Source organism: Puntigrus tetrazona, chromosome 22, assembly GCF_018831695.1.
Source record: "Puntigrus tetrazona isolate hp1 chromosome 22, ASM1883169v1, whole genome shotgun sequence".
Taxonomy (NCBI): domain Eukaryota; kingdom Metazoa; phylum Chordata; class Actinopteri; order Cypriniformes; family Cyprinidae; genus Puntigrus; species Puntigrus tetrazona.
Genome location: NC_056720.1, coordinates 17,509,728 through 17,521,602, shown reverse-complemented (window position 1 = coordinate 17,521,602; position 11,875 = coordinate 17,509,728). Strand labels below are relative to the sequence as shown.

The 11,875-nt window shown below is 37.8% G+C and overlaps 2 protein-coding genes across 2 annotated transcripts; both read right to left on the bottom strand.

Annotated features, from left to right (window-relative positions):
- Positions 1–1,176: 1,176 nt before the first annotated feature.
- Positions 1,177–5,473, bottom strand: LOC122328058 (hydroxylysine kinase-like). Its single transcript, XM_043223760.1, has 5 exons — positions 5,350–5,473; positions 4,339–4,644; positions 4,007–4,149; positions 2,363–2,543; positions 1,177–2,288 (listed from the first exon to the last, which is right to left on the bottom strand). Exons 2-5 carry the CDS (start codon positions 4,640–4,642, stop codon positions 1,849–1,851), a joined length of 1,068 nt encoding a protein of 355 aa, XP_043079695.1. The 5' UTR covers positions 4,643–4,644; positions 5,350–5,473; the 3' UTR covers positions 1,177–1,848.
- Positions 1,177–11,875, bottom strand: hykk.2 (hydroxylysine kinase, tandem duplicate 2). Its single transcript, XM_043223761.1, has 6 exons — positions 11,811–11,875; positions 10,933–11,238; positions 10,614–10,756; positions 10,129–10,309; positions 9,577–10,054; positions 1,177–1,810 (listed from the first exon to the last, which is right to left on the bottom strand). Exons 2-5 carry the CDS (start codon positions 11,234–11,236, stop codon positions 9,615–9,617), a joined length of 1,068 nt encoding a protein of 355 aa, XP_043079696.1. The 5' UTR covers positions 11,237–11,238; positions 11,811–11,875; the 3' UTR covers positions 1,177–1,810; positions 9,577–9,614.

Below are 11,875 nucleotides of genomic sequence, written 5' to 3'. Positions count from 1 at the left end.
ACTGTTTTACGTTTCCTGTTTTATAATACATCACAACCAAATGACCAAGAGAGATAGGCTGATGATACTTCCTAATGTTTGTGAAACTGTTGGATCAATTGTTTTCCGTGTGATAGCGGCGCTATCTAGTGGTAGATCGTATATACTGCATGCATTCTGAAGCTACATTCATATATATGGCTATCATATGCATACAGTATTTCATCCATGGTTCAAGACAGAAAACAAAAAAAAGTATATTTTCAATGGAGCGATCAAGAACGTCCCAGGCGAGCCTCATTAATCATTCATTGATCAAGAGTAGGGGTATAATGATCAACACTTGACTTGGCTCAAAAAAGTTAATCAAAGTTGTCCGAAGGCAGCTGTTTCGCGTGTATTTAATCTGGTTATCACACTTATATGATCTGTTATGCGTTACGGCAATACATGTTTCCTTCGTGCCATCTGCTCGCTTTTCAGTTCAAAGGCAAGCAAACAACAGGAGAGCGCTGAGGTTCTTTGGCACAAAATAGAGTGACAATAGGTGCCCTTTATCACAAATACCGTACAAATAGAGGCGATAGGATGCGAAAACAAACCGCATTGTTGAAAGACTATACTGTATAACCCATATGCTTGCATTTATTGAAGGATTTTTGCTCGTGAAGTTCTTCTTGGCATCTGATCAGCGCAAAATGGCTTTAAAGCACTTGGCCTGAACGTTTCTAAGGTAATTGGTTCAATATTTAGTTACACGATATTAAACTAAATTACTTGACCCCTCCTCGTGAGACCTACGCAGAGACAAGAGCGGGTTTTTAAAACAGACCGACATCTGGACAATAACATCTGTGATGTTTGGCATTTGTACGCTTGATCGGCCGGTGTATTTAATTCCATTTACGTAGATTTGGCAGACGGACGCTTTTTATCCAAAGCGACTTTCGGTATATGCTACTTTTTTTCAGCGTATGTGTTCCCTGGTTTAAAAAAAATGTCTTAAAGAGTCATCAGCAAGAAAGAATATTGCTCTTGATTGCGATTAGTTTAGGTTTTTGCCATTTCATTGGTCAACCGCATTCCAAGCATTTTAATGTTCTGCTTGAAAAGAGCGCTTTCCAATATTAACCACACTACGACCTCTCGATAACATCTGATGCATTCAGTAAAAGAAAAGACCTTTGACAAAGCAGATAAAATGCTGCAGTCAGCGGTTTGTTTATTCATTACATGTGCTGTAAGATCAGCCCATAAAAGTTTATGGGACCTTTCATCACATTCCCTCTTTATGATATACAATAAATCGTAGTCTATGAATTGAGCAAGTTAAACATTTTAAAATGTATAATTCATCATTAATTCTTGGGATATACTGTATTTAATGAAATGAAGTATTTATTTTTGACATCAATGTACAGTAGATGTCGCAACCATATTAGTGTTATTTTACTCTTCTGGGCAACAAAATAGGAGAATTTGGAAATGATGCATTGGTTTACTGGGAAAAAAGCACTATGAAAATATCATAAAAGTGATCCATATCACATGTGAATGTAATTTTTGAATGCGAGTGGGTGTGTGCATTTTTTTGGAATGAGAGACTAAAATAATGTTTGTTCTGGACTGTTGGTATGCATAGTCGTATAGTCTTTTAGACCCATCAAAGAGATTTGTGAGGAACAAACCGAATTTACCTTAATTATTAACTCATTAAGCTCTAAAATTAATGTCAAAAGTTGTGTGACTTAAGACAAATCAACACCATTTGACATTGTCATCATTTCACGTCGTTAACATGAATTTTTGGGTAAAAAGTATATCTTCAATGGTTATTGCATATCATTTTTCAGCATGCAGCTGCTGAAGTCAAGGTTGGCCAAACTGTGCAGCGCTCTGGAACCATATTCTCTCCACTTGCTCTTTACCCAGCTCCCAAAGCCGACGGAGATGGCGCACCCCTGTCCTGGCGGTGATCATCAAGTACTCCTCGTTCTCTGGCTGCTGGATCACCGCGTGTCGAGCCAGAACCAGGGACTGGCAGAACCGACAGAGAACCAGCAAATAGAGCGAGTCTCTTTCTGCCTCGTTGAGAGGAAAAACACTTTCCCATCCCGCCACCACCGGCCCTCCGACGTCTAGCGGACTGGGATTCTCAATCATCATGTACATGATGGTGATGGCCAGCTCAAATATGAAATACCCGCAGCTCATGTCTCCAAAATCAAGGATCCCGGAGATCTTGTGCTTCGAGGGTCCATCGGGTTTCACCAAGAGATTGTGGTCGTTGAAGTCTCCGTGGTTGATGCCTGCGACGCAATAAAACATGTTTAAAAAAAGAAGTCACAGAAGTCTTGACGGCCAAATGAAAATAACATCTTACATTTGCGAAACAACGGTAGTTTTGGCACGACGTGGATCTGGTACTGCTCCAGAACGGCTTTAACAACCTTTAGCACGGGATCTCCATCCATCACATGCATATACTGGTCTAAGAGACGAACGCTGGCGAGATTCCATATGAAACCTTCTCTCTGAAGGACGCTGATGTCTGGATGCTCCATCTTAATGAGGAAAAAGTAACAAAGCCAAACAAATGTTTAAATACAAGTGACAAAATGAGAAAATAAAAATGTTTAAAACCTGTTCACACCAAGAACTATAGCTGCAACTAGGGCTGGGTGGTATTCCTGAATGAATCTGTTTTTGATCCACTCATAAATGAATTGCATGAATCAATTTCCAAATTTAACTCAGCCTTTCTCAATGAATCATTTAAATGTGTGCATACTGGCAGTTTTAGCGTTATATTTATCCATTGCAGGCTTAAACCAGTTCAAGGTGGCAGCACAAAATATTCACAAAAGAAAATTCTTGAAATATAGTTTTTTTTATTGGTTTTTTTAATTTTTTTTAAATATAATTTATTTTATATGATTGGAAAAATTCCAATAAATGCTAGGCTATAATTTTAGTTAGTACTGCACAACCTTAAAGGCTTACTCCACCCCAAAATTAAACATTGTCATTAATCACTTACCTCCACAATTTAAGATATTTTTGATGAAAACCGGTAAGCTTGTTATTGTCCCATTGACTGCCAAGTAATTAAAATTGTCAAGAAAATTGTGAAAGACGTCACCTGAATGCTCAATCTGCCATCAGTGGTTCAACCGTAACGTTAAGAAGTTACTAGAATACTTTTTGTACGGAAAGAAAACAATAATAAATGACTTTATTCAAATATTCGCACCGTAGTGCCACCAACAGCATCTGGTGGACGCACATGAAGTATGAAGTTCTGTGTTAGACGCAACGGAGAGACACAATGTCTCTCAAACTCTTCTGCACCTTGACCGTGGTAATTGTTTGGCAGTCAATGGTGCGGTCACGAGCCTCCCGGGTTTTCGTCAAAAATATCTTGCGGGTGATTGACAAATTTTTTTATTTTGGTGTGGAGGAACCCTCTAACTAGAACCAAAAGCTCCACATCTATAAAGCAACAATAGTTACAAATCTTTTTCACAACTACATTTTTCAGCAGATAGTTATTAATAAAAATACATCTGGCTTTAAGCACATGCTGGAAGAGCATTCCATACATTAATAGCACTAAACAAAACAAAAAAAACATGCATTTCTAAGATAATTCACACTGATTAAACTTCATAGTACCCAAAGTAATTGTGGTACGTTCACTTTTTGGTGCGTTCGCAACGCAGGAACTAAGAACTATTTACTTCCAGGAACTCCATTTGGAGGAACCAAATTATCGTCTGCTTCAGAGTAAGGTCTAAAATAGTTTTAGGAACTATCGTGATGTAAGTGTAGGCCAGATGGCTAAAACGCCATGATTTAAAACACCATGTAAACATATTCTGTGTAAACAGTGATTTGGGGAAAACCAGCCCAGAGGCATTACTGTCCGTTTTAATATAGTTAATACAGTTATTATTGTCGTAGTTCTTATTCTTGGTGTGTTTTAGGGTTTAAGTCTTCCTTTGTAAATGGAAAATTGAGATTTTACTTGCAGTAGAACTGTATCCAATGTGGCGGCCATTTTCCCAACATCATACAAGATCTGAGGACCGCAGGTAACTTTGGCTACAGTAGTACCAGGAAGGTAGGCAAGTAAACGCACTAAATATTTCTGCACGCCAAACCCACAATCTGTGATAGCACAAAAAAACCAAAAAGCTTTGTTAGCATTTAAGTTACAGTATAAATCCATTCATTGTTCTCCATAAATCTGTCTCTTTTTACTAACCTTTAACAGGCATTTCAAACCTCTATCTATCAAGTCTTCATATTAGGATTTAATCTTTAATTAAATGAATAACTGATGGGTTTTTTTCATACCAAATTCCTCCAGGCTCATGAGTCGGCCAGTCAGAGTGGGAAAAGCGGTCTGGGCAGGAAGGCCTCTTTGGTGTAAGAAGTTCATGGCATGAGTCTGCAGCTCAATAACGGTGATGTTTTGACTGTCTGCTGAGTTCATAACCTTCAACACATATTCTCCTCCTTCATTGGGGGCCACGTAAAAGTTTTGATCATCATAACTGGGCAGCGGTCGGACGACGGACACGGTCAAGCCATAGAGCCGCTTGATAAGCTCTGAAACCTGGGAATGGCTGAGATTCGGCTTTGATCCATTCGTTGACATGGCTGAGGATGGAAAACATTGTGTTTCCATCATAACAGGAGCAATACATTGATCTAAAATCACTATATGTTGCCAGTTTGTTTTGTTTTTTTGTTGTTGGTTTTTTTTACCAAAACAGGTTAAATGAAGAGGACACCTAATAAATTTTTTCAGACATCTATTACATAAATAATGCACCGTCATCGCAAATGGAGTTGTTTTCATACTGTTTTCAAATAAAATTGCAAATGCGTTTTTAATATGTGGAGGCGTAAACTGTGATATAATCCATATGCATATTTCATTCACAGCTCGTAAAACATGGGAAATACAGTCGCAAATGGACTTTGCCCTTTTTATGACAAATGCGTTGCACGACAAATGCAACTGCATTTGTATTATGTCACAATTCATGCGTCCACATGTTGAAAACGAAATCAAAAATATCATTTGCAATTCTATTTGAAAATAGTCCTGAAAATGACCCCACAGCTGGGATTAACAAACTGTAAACTCAATTTCATTTTCTGTCATTAAAACACACTTTAAGCATTTTTCTCAGGCATGAAATTCAAAGTCTAGCTTAGTTAGGCTTAGTTTTAGTGTCAATATAGCAAATTCAAAACCACTGGAGCCAAGCGACAATTTCGCGCAAAGAGTTTCATATCTATCAAATTAAAACCCGGATAACGGATTGTGAATAAAGCTCAAAATGCTGCAGTACTAACCTGCTTTTGTTGTTGGAGTGCCCTGTGGAGCTACAGAGCTTCTGCTGGCGCTTGTGGGACGTCATTACGTCACAAAACAGCAACACTGCGTCCAGTCCGTTAGCTTAAAAATGTCTGACTCGTTTGAGCTAATCGGTTCTTTTGAGTGATTCAGTTCAAAGATCCATTTAAGAACGATTCAGTGATTCGTCAATAACGATTAAAAGCCTACAAATCTCCAGTGATGGGAATAACGGCGTTACTAAGTACGTTATTTTTCAGTAACGCGTAATGAAATTAATTACTTTTTCCTCCGTTACAACGCCGTTACCGTATTTGACAATAAAATGTAGCGTTACTATGGTTTATTATGATTAAATTAGAATTACATTTTTCAGTCCATCTGAATGGGTTCACAGTGTAGCTGTATTTGACGCACCATGAACTCTTGATTTGACGCGCTACATTTTAACGATGTACTTTGCTGTATTTTCCTCTCAAAATAACGGAAATATTCAGCTTTTAAGGTCCGCCGGTTGGTAGTGGGCGGGACTAATACGTTAACGACAATCTCATTGGCTGGCGCTCACCTATTATCGTCCCCGTTTTGATTTCAGCAAATCAATTCGAGCGAACGCTGACTACGTCATTAATGTCACCAAGCCAATATTCATAAACCCAGCAGCTCATTAATATTTAGTGCGTTTTATAGTAGTAGTAGTCGTAGAAGTTTTGTTATTTTATCTGTAACCCCTCTTTTTTAATAGAAGCACTTAATAATAAACAAGCAGTCCCCATTAAGTCAACATTACAAATATGCATTCGTACTTGTTACTTTCCCTCGTAATTAGTTACTTTAAAACGAGGTAACTCGTTTACTATTTGTGAGAAGTAACTAAGTAACTAATTGCCCAACACTGCAAAACCCTGATAGCACACGTACTTCTCGGAGACGTTTATTTATACGTCTCAAAGACATATTTTAATATTTGCTCATCTGTAATATATCTGTAGGACGTTTCCTTTTAGATGTCAAAAAGACAAGATGTTTTTATTATATGTATGTTGTAAAAATTTAAGTGTATCTATTATTTAATGCGCTTAGTCTGCAGTATCCATTCATTTAAAAAAAAATAACTGAAAGTTTTTGGAAATTTATTTTCTTAACTCCAGCTTTGTAGGTTACTGACTCCCTGTAAGAGGAAATGATGTGAACAACATATGAAGAAGTATATTTCCTTCCATAACTAAACTTTTTTTGTTTTCTGACTTAAATTTAGAATTTTTCTGTGCAAGTAGATTATACAAAAACGCGTTATATGTCTGAAATATGTTTTCTGTGATCATTGTGTGGCGCAGTTACAGAATTTACCAGCAGGGGCTAGCATGGTCATGCTAATCAGCCAAACATTGATCTCTTGGGTGCCATGAGCAAAGAACACGAAAATATCATTTTTTGATTATTGATTTGTACTAGTTAAATAACATAAAATATGGGCAGCGATCATAATTTGTGATTAGTACAGTGTAACTTTTATTTCTAGTAAAACCATGATCAATTTCCTTAAGGGATTTCGCAACACCAAACAACTGAGATAAGCTAACAGATAGTTTTCCTATAACATATAGATCCCAGCTTACCAAAAAAGGTCCCCGGGACGACCCCCGTTTGCTGGGATTGACCCCCTGAACTGCAGCAACGTTGTCATTTGGTGGCATTATTTTCTGATCATATTCTCTGAGATGTATTTAATGCAATAAAAAACAGCAATGCTAATTAAACAGTTTTCTTTAGCTTTTTTTTTACATCTATTGACTGTGCACACCGTTGTGGTGATCTCTCTCTCTCTCTCTCTCTCTCTCTCTCTCTCTAGCTTGCTCAGCTGAGTAGGTCAAAGCGGGTCTTACAGGTTCATGAAAGGAAATGAGTTGGCGTCAGGCGCGTGCGACTTCTGAATATACAGAGGAAGAGTTGTCAGCGGCATGCAAGCAGTCCCAAAACTGCAGCTCTGTGTGTCAGAGTGGAAATTTTAAAGCCTTCAGAAGCGCTCATGAGGCTCAGCATCCTGTGACTGCGCAGATACAGCCTGCGAGGCTCTCATGCTCAAATCTTCCCCATATGGTGAAATCAATACTAGTTTTCCTTCATGCAAGTTGTCAATTTTGTTGTATCTGTAAAATTGTACTTGTCAATCAATCAATCAATCATTTTTATTTATATAGCGCTTTTAACAACACAGGTTGCATCAAAGCACTGAACAGTATAAAGTAGAAGAATACAATGACAGGGATGTATAATGATGAGAGTGAACAATTTGTTATTAAATGCAGAGACGGTCTCTGTAATCAATTCGACATTAAATCGCTAGAAGTTAAGTGTCCCCAACAAGGCAAGCCAGAGGCGACAGCGGCAAGGAACCAAAGCTCTATCCATACAGAATGGAGAAAAAAAAACCTTGGGAGAAACCAGACTCAGTTGGGGTCAGTTCTCCTCTGACCGGACGCCCAGCACTTAACTTTCAGTTCAATTTTAAACGCAGCTGTGTCAGATAGTGTAAATGACTTAGTGTGTGTGTGTGTGCATCAGGATCTGGTGATTGGTCCACGGGGCGCATCTAGGTGTTCTGGCCTCTGATGAACAGAATCTCTGTGTACTGATCCACCATCTAATCTGGATACAAAGGACAAGCATATGGAAAGCCTCACTACCTGAGTTTGAACTGACAATTCAACTGAACTTAGGAATGCAGTGGCCAATCAGAGACGGTTATATTAGTCATTGATGAATTTTGTTCAGACTAAAACTTGCAAATGGATTCCATTTACACTAATTGAAAATATCAGCATTACTTTTAGTGCATATGGCATTTTCTGCTATACTACTTATTTCAAGTGGCAATTATCTGCCCCTCAGTATTGAAGTACATTATAAAACTTATTGAGTGTCAATGTTCCTTTTAATTAAAATGATTAAATAGATGCCATGGTTGACACCCTTATTGGGAAAATAAAGCCCACCCTAACCCTACCCAACACTTTATTTTCTAATTGTTTATTATTTCCTTCATTATTATTGATCATAAATGCTTTTCTGATGTGATCTGAAATTTAAAAAGGAGAAATATTGCCAGATTACAACATTTTAAAAAACATTTACAATACACAGCACGGTTTTTGAATCATATTTTTAGGGGGACAATCCCTTAATTAATTTCTGTCAACTACAAATGTCTAAATTCATATAATTTTGGTTTAACTTCTGCGTAATGACTTTCAAAGTTTAAAATCCTTGTTTACTTGATTGCTCCTTGATTACTCCAGGACAAAAAGTGTGTACTGTACGTAAATATTTACACCAAGTATATTTATTTTTATATATATATCACATTGCACCTCAAGGATATACAATACATAGCAACACATCATAGTATATGAACTGTACAAGTTTAAAAATGATCTGTTCTCTAGAAAATGTGGTTAATTGGGTTGATAAAATCACCAATTAAGGTTAAGGATGCAAAATACTTTTGATTTTGAAATTTGTATTATTATTTAAGACCTCCTGAACCAACTTTCTACCAATAAAATCCCCTCTGCTGCATTGTTGGTATTAGTGTTAGTAATTACTTTTTTGCAAATTAATAAAAATGTAAAGATTATCAAGTATAATTCTACATTAATTCTTGGTGTGTACTGTAGGGTAGCCATTGCATCTCTGGCCCATTTACACATTAAAACGTATTTAAATTAAAACTATTTATTTGCTTATTGCTTCAGTGTTTTTAGGTCTTTTTGTCAGATATTACTATGGTATACTAAAGTGTTATTACATGTATTTTAAGTTAATTGACAGCATTCCAGGGCGAATTGCAAAAAGAAGGATCAACACTACAAATATTGAGTGTGTGCATAAACGTAATGTAATTATCAATAAAAGCCGTTGACACTTATGAAATACATGTAATTATACTTCTGACAAAAAGGCCTAAAACACTGAAGCAGCAGGCTTTGTGAAAATATGTGTGTCATTCTCAAAACTTTTGGCCATGGCTGTAGATACAATATGTATGCAACCATATTAGTGTTATTTTTATCTTCTGTGGAATAAAATAGGAGAATTTTTATTTATGCATTCATATACTGCCACCTTCGAGTCGAGGCCAAACATTGTTTGACGCTGTCACATGACACTGTCATCATTTCACATCGTTATTAATACATTTTTGGGTGAAAAGTATATCTTCAATGGTTATTGCATATCATTTTTCAGCATGCAGCTGCTGAAGTCAAGGTTGGCCAAACTGTGCAGCGCTCTGGAACCATATTCTCTCCACTTGCTCTTTACCCAGCTCCCAAAGCCGACGGAGATGGCGCACCCCTGTCCTGGCGGTGATCATCAAGTACTCCTCGTTCTCTGGCTGCTGGATCACCGCGTGTCGAGCCAGAACCAGGGACTGGCAGAACCGACAGAGAACCAGCAAATAGAGCGAGTCTCTTTCTGCCTCGTTGAGAGGAAAAACACTTTCCCATCCCGCCACCACCGGCCCTCCGACGTCTAGCGGACTGGGATTCTCAATCATCATGTACATGATGGTGATGGCCAGCTCAAATATGAAATACCCGCAGCTCATGTCTCCAAAATCAAGGATCCCGGAGATCTTGTGCTTCGAGGGTCCATCGGGTTTCACCAAGAGATTGTGGTCGTTGAAGTCTCCGTGGTTGATGCCTGCGACGCAATAAAACATGTTTAAAAAAAGAAGTCACAGAAGTCTTGACGGCCAAATGAAAATAACATCTTACATTTGCGAAACAACGGTAGTTTTGGCACGACGTGGATCTGGTACTGCTCCAGAACGGCTTTAACAACCTTTAGCACGGGATCTCCATCCATCACATGCATATACTGGTCTAAGAGACGAACGCTGGCGAGATTCCATATGAAACCTTCTCTCTGAAGGACGCTGATGTCTGGATGCTCCATCTTAATGAGGAAAAAGTAAGGGTGTGACTTTAACAAGCTTTAACATCTCAACTGATAAAAATATAAAATACTTTGAGTAAGTTATGCAAATTATTATATTGTGACACAAAATACCTGCGTTGTCATTTCTAAAATAATTCACACTGATTGAAGTTGGCTGTTTCTATGCTCTACTTTTTTCCCAAATGATTTTGGGAAAACCAATCTCAGACATTACTGACCATTGGTATGGATCTTAATACAGTTATTATTGTCGTAGTTCTTATTCTTGGTGTGTTTTGTAAATGGAAAATTGAGATTTTACTTGCAGTAGAACTGTATCCAATGTGGCGGCCATTTTCCCAACGTCATACAAGATCTGAGGACCGCAGGTAACTTTGGCTACAGTAGTACCAGGAAGGTAGGCAAGTAAACGCACTAAATATTTCTGCACGCCAAACCCACAATCTGTGATAGCACAAAAAAAAACTTTGTTAGCATTTGAGTTACAGTATAAATCCATTCATTGTTCTCCATAAATGATCTTCCTTTACTCACCTTTAACAGGCATTTCAAACCTCTATCTATCAAGTCTTACTTCATACTAATCTTTAAAGAAATGAATAACTGATGGTTTTTCATACCGAATTCCTCCAGGCTCATGAGTCGGCCAGTCAGAGTGGGAAAAGCGGTCTGGGCAGGAAGGCCTCTTTGGTGTAAGAAGTTCATGGCATGAGTCTGCAGCTCAATAACGGTGATGTTTTGACTGTCTGCTGAGTTCATAACCTTCAACACATATTCTCCTCCCTCACTGGGGGCCACGTAAAAGTTTTGATCATCATAACTGGGCAGCGGTCGGACGACGGACACGGTCAAGCCATAGAGCCGCTTGATAAGCTCTGAAACCTGGGAATGGCTGAGATTCGGCTTTGATCCATTCGTTGACATGGCTGAGGACGGAAAACATTTGTGTATCAATCATAACAGGAGAAATACATTGATCTAAAATCACTATATGTTGCCAGTTTGTTTTGTTTACTAAAAGAGGTTAAATAAATGGGTACAACCATTGGGAAAAAAACACAGATAAGGATAGTCTACAACATGAGAGATTATATAAATGCTAGAATTGTTATTTCTAAAGCTACATGTGAACTATTCCTTTAACAAATTTTGCATGCACAACATAAAATATAAACACTTTGTATCAGTATTTCATACTCAACATTTACTTCTGAACCAGTGAACTAAGGATCACATTACGATACAAGTTTAAAAACTATTACAAATAAATAATGCAACGCTGAAATTCTGTCGTGTGATTAAGATACAATTTAAGCATTAATATTCTCACGCATGAAACTCATAAAGTCTAGCTTCAAACTTAAGTCTTAGCTTTTTTTTTTTAGCTTTTTAGTCAAATCACTCGAGTCGAGCGACAATTGCATGCAAATACATAGCTATAGTAACAAATTAAAAACCGGATGACAGATTTTATATAAAACTCAAAACACAATAGTACTTATTGTTGCTGGAGGGCTCGGTCGTAATGAAGCTGTAACGAAGCTGCTGTCGCTGACGTGTGGA

What these genes read in the sequence shown, in the direction of transcription:
- hykk.2 (XM_043223761.1), bottom strand. Translation starts at nt 11,236, where the DNA reads ATGTCAACGAATGGATCAAAGCCGAATCTCAGCCATTCCCAGGTTTCA. An exon ending in CATGAGCCTGGAGGAATTCG is followed by an intron (nt 10,757 to 10,932) that starts GTATGAAAAACC and finishes GTGCTATCACAG; the next exon opens with ATTGTGGGTTTGGCGTGCAG. An exon ending in TGGATACAGTTCTACTGCAA is followed by an intron (nt 10,310 to 10,613) that starts GTAAAATCTCAA and finishes TTCCTCATTAAG; the next exon opens with ATGGAGCATCCAGACATCAG.
- LOC122328058 (XM_043223760.1), bottom strand. Translation starts at nt 4,642, where the DNA reads ATGTCAACGAATGGATCAAAGCCGAATCTCAGCCATTCCCAGGTTTCA. An exon ending in CATGAGCCTGGAGGAATTTG is followed by an intron (nt 4,150 to 4,338) that starts GTATGAAAAAAA and finishes GTGCTATCACAG; the next exon opens with ATTGTGGGTTTGGCGTGCAG. An exon ending in TGGATACAGTTCTACTGCAA is followed by an intron (nt 2,544 to 4,006) that starts GTAAAATCTCAA and finishes TTCCTCATTAAG; the next exon opens with ATGGAGCATCCAGACATCAG.